Here is a 16,482-nt window from a genome sequence, read left to right on the forward strand (position 1 = left end):
CCCATTACCTGTCTATCCATCCATCTATCTAGAATGGACTTGTTGGGTCCGGTTGTTCAGATCATTCTCTTCTTCTGGGCTCCTGTTTCTCTGCAAATCGGTTATCTCAAACACCTCAATGACAACGTTGAGACATTGAAGAACAAAACGGAAGAATTACAAGACATGCGTGACCAAATTCAAGCGGACCTCGATCATGCCATATCAGTCGGAAAGAAACGGATACCCCAAGTGGAGAAATGGCTCGTGAACGTCACCACTATCAGAGCTCAAGTCGATTCTATCATATCGGAATTCGAGCAGCAGAGAACGTGCTTGAATGGTTGTTGCGCCGATCACTTCTCTCGCTACAAACTGGGCAAAAGGGTCGTTAAAAAGCTCAAAGATGTCGAAAACCTCAAAGTAAAAGGGGTCTTCGATAAGGTGGCTGAGAGCCCTCGCCGGCCGAGGGTGTTGGAGATGCAAACATCGCTACCTCGAGGACAACAAAGCACATCTGAGCAAACCATGGAGGAGATATGGCAATACTTACATGACGAGGAGAATGGCGATGTAGGTGTTTATGGGATGGGTGGAATAGGGAAAACCACTCTTATGAAAGAGATAAATAATAGGTTCATTGGAACCAATGACTTCAATGTCGTACTTTGGTTGACTGTGTCCAAGGACCTCAACTTGGGATTAATCCAAGAGAAGATTGGAAATATGCTGGGTATGCAATTTCACATAAATGAAGAGATGGGGCGGAATTTCAGTTTTTTTTTTTTTTTGGAAGCCGAGTTTTTGCTGAGTGTTTTTATGGAGTTTGTGAATGAAGAAGCTAAAAAAGCTGATCTTTTTTGCTTTATTAGAGCTCACGAAAATGGTGGTTCTGGGGTGAGAATGTCAAGTGGGAGGTTTTCTTGTTGTGTTGCACTTGTTTCTCATCTGGGCTTTTACTTTTGTGTTTATGTTAGTTTTGTGCATGGAATTTCATGTCAAAATTGCTAGCTTTTGGGCCTTGGTGGTTTTAGTATTTTATCTTTGACAGTGAGAAGAGGGTAAGAGGCTTTTGGAGTAGAAGAGATTTCCTGTTTTGGGAAATGAGTTTGCTGGTTTCGGTATAGATGGAGAGCTCTAATGCGCAAGCCCTCTCCTTATGGCCTAAATTACCAAGGTCAGTTGGGTTTTGTTTTTTTTCCTCCCCCTTCCCTTGATGCATTATCTGTTTGCTAGTTTTGTCTTGGCACGGCTTTGACATTGAATTATATATGCTTGTTCAGATTGGCTCGAAATGATTGGGTGTTTGTTCTTTCCTCAATTCCTTTGTTCTTTTGAGGTTACTATGAGAGTTTGACAACCAATTCTATGGAGAAAGTCCTCGTCTAGACATAGAGACTCTGTTCACTGGCCACAAGGTTCCATTTAACAACTGGCTCTGATATGTATGTGCACCAATTGGGAACTCCTCAGAAAGAAATTGGTAACTCTACCTAATCCATAGTGCTGGTTGTTAAATGGCACCACAAGGCTCTGTAATCTGTATAGATTTTCCTATTGATTTCTTCTATGTGCTAAACTTCTAAACATTTTATAGGAACAAAAATGATGGTCATAACCTTTGTTTTTAAACCCAGAATGTATCAGACAGTTGAACCGGATTGAGAGCAATGCCGCAGCTATTCAGCAAATGCCAAGAGCATTACAGGCAGCATTTGATAACAGATTTGATGGGGAGACATCATCACCAGCTCTATGTTGGAACTTGGAGAACCTGCGAACGAAGTGCTTGTAATCACAACAATGTATTAGAAGATTTGGAGCAGTAGCTGACCTCTAAAGACCTGTTCTCAGGTGCCTGAATCATCGGATGGAGAAAGCATTGCATCTTCAACCACCGAAAGCTGGGAGTCTAAAACCAAAATCCATGAATTCAATAAATATTCGCATTCAGAAAGGAATGCATGCAGCCAACTGATACCTTTTCTGAGGAGGAGACAACTAATACTTAAAAAAAGGAATGTCTCCACCAGTAATGGAAGAAATCAGCTTGAGTGCTTGAATAAGGATGAACTTCAAACAACACCAAAGATGTTGCATTAAAGTTCATACATGTATTTACTTGTGGATTTTCTGTCAACGTCTTTTTCGGTAGGAAAGGAGGGAAAGGTAAGTGTTTGAGCATGGGTGTGATGACAGTTTGAATTGTTGTTATGTAGTGTTAAAGCGTGGTATAGTATGATGATTGTTTGAGATGTGTATCAATTTCATATTCCCCGCTAATCAATCATCACACCCAACAAGAGTACCAAAGCTTTTCTCTTCATAATCCAGATACAGGACAATCGAGAAATTGTTGACGCAGAAATTGTAGCTTTGCATTCACTGTTGCATGAACATTGTGATGAAAATTTCATTCAAAATCTATACCTGTCAATTGTAATTCTTGCAGCAAGGTTGATGGGGACATCATGCGCGAACGCACGCCCCCCATCCTACGCATGTACTCAAAGAGGAGGAAGGCCCCACTATCGATCTGAATTGACGACGACATCTATGGAAGACCTCTTAGTTAGGGGGCCGTGCTATGGAGCATTGGAGTGGACCCAATCATCATAGGGATTTCACCATTGAATCTCATGATCGTGGCCTACTACCCTAAATGATTTAGGATTTTGAGTTTTGGTTATTAACGTTATTAGAAACATCATGAACGGTTTTGCTTGCGTTGATTAGTTGTTATATTTGTTACTTCGTCTCTAAATAATAGCGTGCGCACATGGCGCGGCTTTTGGGGTTGAGGGTTTTTCTTATAAATAGGCAACCTCGTGTAGATTTTTTTCATTGAAGATTATAAATAAAAATTTGCATTTTCCTTCTTCTCTAATTCTCTGAGTTGAGGAATCTAATTGGGTGCAACACTCTCCCTTCTTCGAAGGGCTAACAACCGTGGTGCGAAGCCACACCCATCCCAAATCGCCTCCACCTCCTACCCTCAATATTCATCATCTCCCACAACCATCCAATCTTCAAATTCACCCCCTTTTGCAACCAATCCTTCCTCTATAGCAGATTTGCAGAATCAGGCCCTCCAGGAGAGATGAAACTTCAGCGGAGCACTGTGCATAGACCGAACACTTGATCGGTCTGAAATTTGGTGTGTGGGTGGCCCATCCCTGGACGACTACGCCCTAAGTGGCCAATCTCGAATTCGTGAGCCCCACACACGTGCGGGCAGAAACTCACGCACGTGCGTCTGGGGTAGATTGTTGTCCACACGTGTAGACTGTTTTCAAGTTTCTCTCTCCTTTAATCCTCTCCTCTCTCGCCTTAAATTCCTAACTCTAATCCTAAATTCCAAATTCTATTCCACTTTTGCAAACTCTGGGCTTTGTCGAATTGAAATATGATAAATCCCTTGGATTGGGAATAGTCCTTTGCAAGAGTGGATGAATCTACTCTCCTCTGAACATTGTTTGGTCTATAATTTTTAATTGATCCAGCCCTAACATGTGTAGGCTTTGACCCTCATAGATTCCCCTTGTTGAATGATTGATCTTATGTGGGATGTGGAATTTTTGTGATTATTTCTAAATTAGTATGATCTAAAGCCTGAAATCTTGCATATCATATTTAACTTTCATGTCCTGCATCAAAGGTGAAGGGAATTTAGATTTCTTATGGTTGGTGACTTTTGTACCTGGCATTTAGTCCTATGAAGGAAGTCTGTAAAGGTGGCCTTATGCATGTTTCAGTCTAGAAAAGACATTTCATATCTCAAGCTAATGCAACTAGGGCTAAAAGTCGGGCAGGTTGGGTCGAGTTGGTGCTCAACCCTAGCCCAACCCAAGGTTCCTATACCTCAACCCTAACCCAACCCAACCTCAAGTTGGGAATTCTCAACCCAAGCCTAACCCAAGCAGGCTCGGTCGGGTTGATCGGGTTGGTCGGGTGGACACATGCTAATATTTTCATTATTACATTAGTTTATTGTATTTCAATACATGTCTTATTTTTTGTATCTATGATTTTATTAATTATATATGTAGTTATTTACGTAAAGAACTTCATTTTTTTCTATACAAATAAACTAAAATATAGGACAACTATTTCTTTAAAAGTCATGTTGTGTAGCACGTAATCTATTTGGGCGAGAGAAATCTGGCATATCTTATTAGCTTCAGTCATCGGAAATGATGTGGTCCAACGAGACCCAAGAACACTGGAATTTCCTATGCCTTCAACACAGACGTTCCACACTCAATTATAATTTATTAGTAACTTACATATTGATCGGGTTCGGTTGGGTCGAGCAACCTAAGACCTCAACCCAAGCCTAACCATAGTTTTATCGAGTTGGTGTTTGCATAGCCCAAGCCCAAGATCGGACTCGATACATCCTGCCCGAGCCCAACTCAATGTCGGGTCGGTCGAGTTCAACCCACCCAACTTTCAACCCTAGATGCAACTGTGTTGCTGGAATGCATCCCACAAACCCCCCTTGTAAATAGAGTCATTGTCATGCAGCTTGGCTGATGTTCTTGCTTCTCTGAGTGAATTCAATTTGCTTTATCACTCTCCCATTGTCATGCAAATTCTTTATCTTTAAACACTCAGTCTTCTCACTAGGTTGAGTCAATGCATTATAGTCAATATATTCTCCCCCGAGTGGATGTAATTTTTGTTCTAATCAATAAAATTACAGATGATGTGCTTCCACCTTTCTCCAAAAATTTTAAAAAATAAAATAAAATTTTAAAGTCAATGCATTTTTAGCATTGGTTTTTTTTTTTTTTCCTTTTGAAAGATGTATTTTTTGTATTCTTGCTGGGTCTATTCTTCAATGTGTATGGCAAAAACTATAGAAAATAGTTTTTTCCCCTTTTCATCCGATGTGATGGTGGTTGTATGAATCATTTGATCAAATTGTAGTTATGCCAAATCATACTGGACGAACCCCACATGGTACTATTCATCACTATTGTCAGCCATTTCTCATGGGAACCATTAAAATGCAAGTTACATGAGATTTGTGTGGATTCGTGTGGTGTATTTGAAGATCTGCAAAGATATACGAAAAGGATTTTATTGTAATACGGCTGGAGTGCATCAAACAACGCCACGTTATTGTTTAAACGGTTGATGGAAGAGCAATCAAGAGCAATCGTGAAGAAGCGGTTATAGGATAGATGGCAAAAGAAGAAGCAGAGTAGGTTACGAAGTATCGAACGGTTGTAGTAACCGTCAGAACGTGGGAAGGATCTAGATGATCAGGGTAAACCTATAAATAGTAAAGGAATTTATCGTAAAGATTTCACCTCATATCGACCCAATCAAACCCAAATATATCTTTCAATTATTCTTTCAAATTACCACTCTTTTTACATTTCCTAGTGTAAATCATTTTAGTTTTCCTATTAAGTCGATTACATTTCTTAGTGTAATCCTTTACTTCTCGCCTGATATTTTACATTCCATAGTGTAATCTGTAGCAAATAATGAAGTAGCTGGTAATCTTAGCTGAAATTTGAGTCTACGTTCGTACACTGGATTCAGTTATTCACTTAGAATGGTATTGCACAGTCGTTCTCTGCAACCGACTGTAAGAATCCCTTTCTCATTTCTATTTTATTTGTATTGAAAAGTCATTTCGTACAGAAGGCAAAGGTGTAACCCATCATCAAAGAACGAACCCTACCCTCTGAATATCACTTGATTCTGTTTACACATTGAGTGAGTGGTTGAATAAGTGACCGTTTCATCAAATATAGGTCATATATTGTGTATCTGCCTATCTTGTCACTTGGGGTCATAATTGTTTAGTTTGGATTAATCCGCAAACTCAATTCTGGCACGCCTGCATTCCAATTGCCAAAAACCAGCACCAGTAGGTACATGACTCTCTCTTTTTTTTGGCAAACCATGGAAATTTCATTGATCGGACAAATTTACAAGCATTCGGGTGGGCCCAACCAAAAAGATGGCGGCTGCACCTATCATATAGCACAAGGCTAAACTGGACAATGGGTAATAAGGAAACCTACGGGAAAACAGAAAAGAAAGAAAAATCTACAAACAGGAAAACGGAAACAAAGAAAAACACCGACATGGTCACTGACGTCTAATCGTACCAATCCCTGCATTATCTAACACTAATGCACCTCTGACCAACCTCGGTAGCCAGGAGCGACGAGAGAAAATTTTGTCAGGACAACCCTCGCTAGCCATCCTAGCTAGCGCATCTACCACCGCATTCCCCCTCTCTAAAAGTGTGGCTAAACAACAGATTTAGGCTCCTAGCCTTAGCTTTAATATTCCCCAAAATGTACCAAATATTCCATAAGTTGGATGAGCCTGAATCCCCCAGAGCATCCGCAATGTCCTTCGAGTCAGTTTCAAGAATAATATTCATAAGGCCTAGATTGGAACATATATGGAGCCCATCCAACACTGCCCGAGCTTCCGTGATAGTGTTTGTAGAGACTCCATAAAATCTATGAAAAGCAAAGATGAGCCGGCCAACATGATCTCGGCAAACTCCTCCTCCACCACTCTCACCTAGGTTTCCTCTCAAGGAACCATCTGTGTTTAGCTTCAACCAATGTTCAGGGGGTTTTGTCCATCTAACAAGGATATGATTGGAAACAGGGGAGTTGGTAGGGGAGTCAAGACTTAAGAGCTGGATGGTGATATTCTCAGCCAAGGAGTTTCCGTCTGGAGCTTGGATCAGGGAGCCAATCTCATGTAGCCAACAACGGACATTGTAGATGATGCCTGCGGCAGAAATGATTCGGCCCTCAAAACAGGCTACATTCCGACTCTTCCACAGTTCCCAGATGATGAAACAGGGGAGAAAACCTGTCAGCATTTTCACCCTAGATCTTTCACTTGCCGAAGAAGACCACTGCTGAATTCATTGAAGAATTGGAGCATTGTGCACGAAGGGAATGTCGAACAGGGCGCTGAAGTGAGACCACACCAGCCGAGTAGATATGTCGTGACTCAGCAGGTGGTCCAGCGTCTCCACAGCACTCTGCAGTTGCAGCAATTGTGGGCTGATGTGATGATCCGTGCTCAGCTGATGGAGAGAAGTCCCAAGAGGGCCATTTGACGACGAGGAGCTGGCCTCGGGAGAAGGACTGCAACATTCACAGCGAGATGCCAGAGAGACTCCACAATTCTGTATAGCTGTGTCAACAGGGACAGCCACATGGGCTATTTTTCAACAAAAAATCGCCAATTTTGCATGCAGGTATTTGTTCCAAAGCCACCTGGTCCACAGGGGTTTTGGGAGGTGTTGCCTGATACCATTCCAGGTAGATCTCAGAGAGAAGGACCTGTTTGAAGTTAGATCCCAGATGAATCTGTCATCCCTTTTAGAAAGGCCAACTTCAGTAGCTGAAATGGTAAGCATAGCTGCGGGGGATATAATGTCCAGAATATCAGCAAAGTTCCATCTGCCTAATGAGGGGTTGAAGTTGCAAACCTTGGCCTCAAGAAGATGGGGGGGAATCGGTCTTAAGACTGCACTTGCCAGAATTCCACCACCCGACCAATTCTGATTCCAGAAGCTGACTTTACCCTCTCCGATCAACCATCTAGAATGAATCAGAGCATAAGGTAAAGCTCTAAGAAGTTCCCTCCAAGTAGGGGAAGTTACCCAGCCAATCCTACCCTGATTAGATATCAGCTTCGTGAAATATTTGGCTATTACAAAACGGGCCCAGAGGGACGTTCCCTTCAACAGATTCCACCCCATTTTGATTTTGAAAGCCAGCATAACATCTACGATGCTTCGGATCCCTAAGCCTCCCTCCTAAGTAGGGGTGCAGATTTTAGCCCATTTGACCCAATGTCTTTTGTTTCCCTCCTCCAAGCTACCCCAGAAAAAATTAGCAAAAGCTCTTTCCAAATCCTTGCAGACCATTTTAGGGATGTTGATGGCGGATAGCAAGTGGATGGGGATGCTAGAAAGAACATGCCTATGAGGACTTGCTTTGCAGCCGGGTTAAGAAGTTTCACTTTCCATCCATCTATCTTGCTGGTGATCTTGAGAACGGTCGGCTGCAAGAGCGCATTGCTGATTCTGCCTTTGGTGAGTGGGATTCCCAGGTACACCATGGGGAAGAAAGCTTGGCGATAACCAGTGAGATTGCTGAGCTTCTGAGCTTTGCTTCTGGACGTTCTCTTAGGAGTGATGAATGAGGTTTTGGATGCATTAACCCGTTGACCTGAAGCACTTTCATATTCGCGAAATAAGGCAAGTAGGACACGCAAATTAGAAAGCCTGCCATTTAGAAAAAGAATCGCATTGTCAGCATAGAAAAGATGGGAAATACTGAGGCAATTTTGAGAGAGCTTGTAGGACTAGCACCATCCCAAGGTGAATAGATTGGAGACAGCCCTACTGAAAACATCAGCTGCTAGGATAAAGATGGATGGGGATAGCGGATCTCCCTGTCTAAGACCTCTGCCCACTTGAAAAAAACCATAACTTCAGCCATTGATGAGGACCGAGAACCAAACGTCTCTCCAGCATCGTTGTAGTTAGGCAATCCATTGGGGGTTGAAGCCAAATTTTTCCAGGACCTGCGTGACGAAGTGTCATTCCAGGCGATCATAAGCCTTTTCCATATCTAGTTTAATAATCATATTTCCCCCATAAACTTTCTGATCTATCTCGTGGGCCATCTCCCTCGCAATAGATATGTTTTTCGCAATCGATCTATCCTTGACAAATGCACCTTGTTCCTTGGAAATCAGCACGGGGAGGATGAGAGCAATCCTGGCTACCAAAATCTTGGAAAAGACTTTCATGATGCAGTTGCATAGACTAATTGGTCTATAGTCTGTGATGTACTCCGGGTTCTTCTTCTTGGGAATAAGGCAGATCTGGGTGCATTGAAATGCTCTAGGGATCGGGCCTCCAAGTAGGAAATCTTTGGCTGCCTCAAAGAGGTCCGTGGCAATCACTTCCCAACAGGACGAATAGAAAGCACCACCAAATCCGTCAGGCCCAGGAGCGCTATCCATCGGAATAGAGGTGGCCGCTACCTTGACTTCCTCCAGAGTGAGGGGTCTCATGAGGCTCGAGTTCATCTGGGATGTTACCAAGTTCGGGATGCAATTGAGGATCTCGCTGTTTGTATTGCTGCCTTTCGAAGAGAACAGATATTGGAAGTATCGGACTGCTTCGTCTCGTATTTCGTCAACCTTTACTAGCACCTCCCGCGTAGGCTTCTTCAAAGTTTTAATGGACAGACATCTACGCTTGTCAAGGACGGAATTGTGGAAAAACCGAGTATTCTTATCTCCTTCAGACAGGTACATGACTAGATATCCCAAATGCCTCTCATGTATTGCATCATGCACGCCATGCTGCGCCTCTTTAATTGTTATTTATGTCAATCACATGTTCTTTTTTGGTAATTCTCTTCAAATCTCTCTGCTAAATGGCTCGAACAATTACCTCATTCCTGTGAGCATAGTTTGCATGAAGTGTCGACAAGCACTGTTGGGAGAAGGATCCCTTCTCAACCACACACGACAATATCAATAAATTAAAAGAGAGAGATTGAGAGTACAAACCACAACATAGATTTACATGGTTCCCTTTTAATACGTCCATGGATTCACACTAATCCAATATGCTCAAAGGTAATTTTTTTATAAAAAAAATTCAAAAAATAAAATAAAATAACAACAACGAAGAAACAACTTTCAATACAATAACGACTCTCTCTCTCTCATAAAACTCCATGTGAAATTATGAAATTGACCTCTAAGCCAACAACAATATTGGTTGGATGAATAATACATCTGTGATGATCAGGCTCCATAGATACTAACAAGCATATCTCATGCAAGCTAATAGAAGAAATGTTTGCCAAAAGCATAACTAAAATTGTTCGATATTTTTTGTTTTTAATCGTCCAATAAATGTACCCCATTTTATTGGCTAGATAATTAAATAAGTGGAACTTTTGGTTTATGATGGATCTGAAACTAATACACATAATTCTTATAGTTTAATTTGAATGACTTGTATGCCACATATACAATTGTTAAGTTCCCGCCTATCATTCATCACAATTTGCCTGATTATCAAGTTTTTCTCAATATTAAACTGCAGGGACGGACTCTCCGTCAGCACTGAATGCGCAGACGCCACTCCCATCGTGATGAATGATAGGCAATTGTTACGCTATGGCCAAAGCGCCCACACTTCTCACAAAGGCATCAAGAGCGACGACGAGTGGACGACTTGGTCAGGTGGAGAGGAGATATGAAAGTTCATTTGCCTACTGACCCAGTTACGGGGATATTCGTGGCAGTATTCTGTGGGGCCACTGTGTTTTTTTGTTTTATCCACGCCGTTCTTCTGTTTTTCTAGATCATTTTAGAGTGTAAGCCCAAAAGTGAGACATTCAAAGCTCAAGCGGGCCACACCACAGGAAACGGTAGGGATTGAATTCCTGCCGTTGAAAACTTCTGGGGCTGGGGTACATAATTTTTTTTAATCAAGATGAATAAACATTATAGTGGGCCTATGAAGGTTTTAATGGTGGGTGTCAAAATAGTGTTGTCCACTTGAGCTTTGGATCTGCTTTGTTTTTGGCTCATGCTCTGAAATGAGCAAAACAAAAAAGGATGGGCGGTGTGGAGAAGCATGAGCATGCCTTTTCCTAAAAATAATGTATACTCATTGCTCATGCCGTGTGTGTGTGTGTGGGAAATGGTATTATGAGGTCCACCTCATGGGAACTTCCCGTGAGGTCGACCTGTGTGGGCCCCACCATGATGTGCGTCGGACATCTACCCAATCAATCAATCAGATGCACCATTTCATGGTGGGATACAGGCTTAAAAATCAAGTTAATCCATGACTTGGTGAGCCACACCACATACAACGGTGGAGAGGGTTACCCTCCCATTAAAACATTTGTAATCATTTATTGGGCCCACCAAGATGGGGTTCATAAATCCAGCCCATTCACTGTGTGTGTCCCACTTAGATGAGGGCTCAGACTAAGTTTTAGCTACATCCAAAACTCAGGCGGCCCCCACATATATGACTTGGTGATCCATGACTTGGTGAGCCAAGTCAAGTTAATCCATGACTTGGTGAGCCACACCACATACACGTTTAGGCATTTCTCTCACTTTGTGGTGAATTTCATTCAATTTGCGGTCATTTCACTCACTTTTGACCACGAAGTGAGTGAAATTGACCACGAAGTGATTGGATTAGACCGCGAAGTGATTGAACTTGATCGCAAAGCGAGTGAAATTCATTGCGAGGTGAATGACATTCACCGTGAAGTGAGTGAAATTCATCGCGGAGTGAATGAAATTGACCGCGAACTGATTGGAATTCATCACAAAGTGAGTGGAATTCACCGCGAAGTGAATGAAAATCACCGCGAAGAGATTGAAATTCATTGCAAAGTGAGAGAAATTCATTGCGAAGTGAGTGAACTTGACCAATGAGTCGATCATTTTTAGGTGAAATTGACCGATAATTGTGTGAAATTGACCGCGAAGTGCATGGTATCCACTTGGAAATTCATTAAATTGATTGGGAACTTCGTTAAATTGACCGCGAAACTTCTTAAAGTTGACGGATAAATGCGTGAAATTTTGCCGACTTCTTTGTCAGCTTGATGAATTTCTGGGTGGAAAGAAGAAATATTTTAAACAACCTTACCTCCCACAACCGCCATATCAGTGAAATTCGTGTGGAAGAAGAAGAAGAAGAGTGCGTTAGAGGGAAACACGATTATCAAAGATAAGCCTTCAAGATTCCACGTTTAGGATGGAAGATGGCATATGGCAAATGGCAGATGTACAATGGAGATTCATGGAGATTTGATGAAGAAAGGGGTGAAAATAAGGAATATTTTGAGATAGATAAGTTCAGACATTTTTTTTAGGTGTGAGTGAGTGAAAGGAATGCAAGTAATAAAGCGGGGGCATTTTGGTCTGGTGAAAAGTCGCTTGTCCAACAGAGGCTTAATATGGTAAAGTAAGTTTGGAGGTAACAAGAAAGGTGAGTGCTTAAAGGTGAGGCCTGTGGTGTGAAAAAACTCACACGCACACACACATATGTGTGGGAAATGGTTCTATGTGCTCAACCTCTATATAAACTTCCCATGAGGTCGAACTGTGTGGGCCCACCATGATGCGTATCGAACATCTACCCCATCAGTCAGATGCACCATTCCATGGTGGGCCTTGGGCTTATAAATCAAGTTAATCCATGACTTGTGTGGGCCACACCACATACAAAAGTTGAGAGGGGTTATTCTCCCATTAAAACATTCATAATCATTTGTTGGGCCCACCGAGATGTGGTTCACAAATCCAGCCCATCCATTGTGTGTGTCCCACTTGGATGATGGGTCAGACCAAGTTCAGATGCATCCAAATTTTAAGTGGGCCCCACCAAGTGCTTTTATATATATTTTAGGCATGTCTTCAAATGATTTTATATGGTATGGCCCACTCGAGTTCCGTATACGGCTGATTTTGGGGATATCCCATAATTTGAAGGGGACCCATCAAATGCACGGTGTTGATGTTCGATACGCATCATGGTGGGGCCCACATAGATCGACCTCATGGTAAGTTCCCATGAGGTCGAGTTGTGTGGGTCCCACCGTAATGCGTGTCGGACATCAACATCATGCATTTGATGGGTCCCTTTTAGATTATGGGATATCCCAAAAGTCAGCCATACAGGGAACTTTTAGATTATGAGAGAAATTCATCGAAATTCACCGTGAATTGAGTGAAATTCACCGCTAAGAAGGGGAAATTCACCAGGAAGTGAGTGAACTTGGCCGCGAATTTCACTCAAATATGACTGACTCATCTGTCAAGTTCACTCACTTCGCAGTCAATTTCAATCATTTCGTAGTCAATTTTGCAGTGAATTTCACTCACTTCACGGTCAATTTCTCTCACTTCTCGTTCAAGTTCACTCACTTCACGATCAATTTCACTCACTTCGCGGTCAATTTCAATCACTTCACGGTCAATTTCACTCACTTTGAGGTCAAGTTCAATCACTTCGTGGTCAATTACACTCACCTAACGGTCAAGTGCACTCACTACGCGATCAATTTCACTTATTTCGCGATGAATTTCACTCACTTTCACCGCGAAGTGAGAGAAATTGACCACGAAGTGAGTGCACTTGACCGCGAGATAAGTGAAATTGACCGCAGAGTGAGTGCGCTTGACTGCTAGGTGAGTGAAATTCACCGCGAAGTGATTTGAATTCATCCCTTAATAAATACATCTATGCAATTGATTGATTGAGAACTTGGGAAATTTAAGAGATAAGTCGGTCATATTTGACCTTGTACACGGGTGAATTTCCTACTAATCGGTCAATTCCACCTTATACATGTGAACATTAAACGAGTTATATCTTATGTGTCATTATGTTTGTTTTCAGAAATTGACTTCCAGAATCATCCTATGCTCATATGGTGGGGAGTTACTAAGCGAAAACAATCAATATACGTACAAGGGTGGAAAGTCAAAAACTACTGTTGTGGGCGTCAAGACTACATATGAGGAGCTTCTATCTAAAATGTACAAGATTGTGATATTAGGTTTAAAGTATTGTACCCTTACTCAAACCAATCAATCCCTCCGACTGAAATTGAAGACGATGAATATGTGAGAATATTCTTGCCAGCACAGTGGGAGCATCCGAATAAATACATTCCTTTAATCATTGAGACAATGCAGTGCGGTAATGAAGCAATACTCGAAGACCCCGTGGCTTACAGTAGTATCGAACATGACGCCCCAACAATTGGGAGTTTGGGTGAGGAACATGACCTGAAATATGAATATATGGCCTCACCTTCACAGGTTCCTCCGAGCAACACTCCACTCATTGATCCGGCACAAACATCAAACTTCATGACTAGTCAAGTGAGTTGGGCAAGTGATCTTAAGTTCAAAAGTGAATATACAGCATCACCTTCATATGCAAGAGTAGATCTGCCTTCATCATCCAACGCCAAATATGTATGGAGAAGCGACATTCCACTGCCCGAGCAGGCTTGAACATTAGACTTCATCACTTGCCAAACCAGTGATGAAGTTGGGATTTTGGGTGAGGAGCATGGCCTGAAATATGAATATATGGCTTCACCTTCACAGGTTCATCCAAGCAACACTCCACTCATCAATCTAGCCCAGACATCAAACTTCATGACTAGTCAAGTGAGCTGAGCAGGTGATCTTAATCTCAGAAATGAATATACAGCATCACCTTTATGTGCAAGAGTAGATCTGCCTTCATCATCTAATGCCAAATATGTACGGGGAAGCGACATTCTACTGCCCGAGCAGGCTTGAACATCAGACTTCATCACTGGCCAAGCCATTGTGCCTTTTGAGAATGCTGCATTCACCATTGTAGACTTGTCACTATATTCATATCCACTGGATGACCCGATCGATATAGTTGTTGGCCAAACGTTTAAGGAAAAGAGCCGGTGTCAGTATGTTTTGAGCTAATTTGCAATTCGCAACAACTTTCAATACAAGTTCCTATATTTGTCATCCAAGAAATTCATTGTGGCGTGTTTCTAAGATAAGTGTGAATGAATGGTACACGCATCTAGGGTGAATGATGCGAGGATATTCAAGATTAAGACTTACACGTTCATACATACATGTGACATGTCATGGATGAAGAGTGATCACCGGCAAGCAAGCAGTAAGCTAGCCAATGAACTGGTTGTCAGTCGCATTGAGCAACGCCTAGGATTAAGGCCGACGGACATTATCTTCACAATGCAAGAGAAGTATAATATTCTTATCGGCTATAAGAAGGCATGGTGCGCTAAGGAGATTGCAATCAATCGCATAATGAGGTCTTATGAAGACTCTTACAATGAAATCCCCATGTACTTGCATGAGCTGAGGAGGGCGAACCCGGGAACGGTGACTGTCGTGCTTGCTAATCCACAGACGAAAAGGTTCAAGAGATGTTTTGTTGTGCTCCGATAGTGCGTTAAAAGTTGTCAAACATCTCTACATGGTGGGTCATAACAAATAGAAATGCAAATCAAAGGAGGAAACTGTTTTCATTTTTCACGGCCCACCAAAATTTTAGATCAAAGTAAAAATTGGGCCCGAGGGGTTTCAAGGGTGCTGCTTCACATGGACCGTTCGGATTTTGGAGTCACATCACGTATGATGAGTTCTCAAAAAGGTTTGCACGGGTTCCGCGTGAACTGGTGCGTAATTGAGCATATATATATATATATATATATATATATATATATATATATATATATATATATATATATATATATATATATATATTCCCAACATTCTATATTCACTATCAACATGTATGACACTATGCATTGACCCTTATGTTTTTTGCTAAGATAATATTCATGGCACCCCCAACTGATGAAAGGCACAGATATTGTTCAAGTACGCTAGGTTCACACACTATACAGATCTTATGGACACTTAGGGCTTGTTTGGATACTACCAAATAAGCTGCTATTTTATACTTGCAGCAGTAGATAGATCCAGGCATTAAGTTGAGTCAAACTAAGTTAGGGTTGACCCGGCTCGATCCGGTCCTGAAAAAGGCTTGACCCGAACTCGATCCGACTCGGTACCGAGAGTCCAGCATGTCTGACTCGATTGGAGTCCGGGTCTAAGTTGGGCTGATCTGAATCGAGTCTGACCTAATCAGAAATACTGAGTCCGGTGGTCAGTGATCTATGGGCCCCACCACGATGTATGTGTTTCATCCATTTTTAAAGATCATACTCGATCTTAGCCCAAAAATGAGAGGGATATTAATCTCAGGTGGACCACACCACAAGAAAACAATAGTGATTGGATATCCACCATTAAAATCCTCCTATGGCCCTCTGTACTGTTTATTTGACATCCAATCTGTTGATTAGGTCATGCAGACCCAAATGAAGGGAAAAAACAAAGATCAGCTTGATCCAAAACTTTTATGGCCCCAAAAAGTTTTTAACGATCTATGTTCATTCAACATTGTTTCCTATAATGTGGTCCACTTGAGATTGTGATGTACCTTATTTTTGGTCTGGTACCATAAAATGATCTACAAAAATAGATGGATGGCATGGATGAAACACATACAACATGGTGGGTCCCACAGAGCACCGAAGTATGGCTTAGTTGTAAGCCAATCTCGGAATACTAAAACATCATTACTAGCAAATCTATGCCCGTCTTATCTTTTCGTATGAAACACCTTTCCACAGCCTACATTTAATAGGGTGGTTTAAAAGGAAGAGTAGAGCTGGGCATCGGACCGAGTCGAATTGGATTGGGTCCAACTCGACTCGGTCCAAGTTTTGAATGGCCTAAACCGAACTCGGTCCGATCTGGGACCGAGTCTGGGTCATCTGACTCGACCCGATCCTAACCCATGCTGGGTTGAACCGATCCCATGTTGGATTGAACCGAACCGAGTCA

The 16,482-nt window shown here is 42.0% G+C and overlaps 1 protein-coding gene across 1 annotated transcript; it reads right to left on the reverse strand.

The window, feature by feature from the left end:
• Window positions 1-7,782: 7,782 nt before the first annotated feature.
• On the reverse strand, window positions 7,783-8,518 carry LOC131247103 (uncharacterized). The gene is made up of 2 exons (XM_058247543.1): window positions 8,469-8,518; window positions 7,783-8,266 (listed from the first exon to the last, which is right to left on the reverse strand). The coding sequence occupies exons 1-2, from the start codon at window positions 8,516-8,518 to the stop codon at window positions 7,783-7,785; spliced, it is 534 nt and encodes a 177-aa protein (XP_058103526.1).
• Between the last annotated feature and the right edge of the window lie 7,964 nt (window positions 8,519-16,482).

The sequence above is a fragment of the Magnolia sinica genome, chromosome 5, assembly GCF_029962835.1.
Source record: "Magnolia sinica isolate HGM2019 chromosome 5, MsV1, whole genome shotgun sequence".
NCBI classification, from domain to species: Eukaryota; Viridiplantae; Streptophyta; class Magnoliopsida; order Magnoliales; family Magnoliaceae; genus Magnolia; species Magnolia sinica.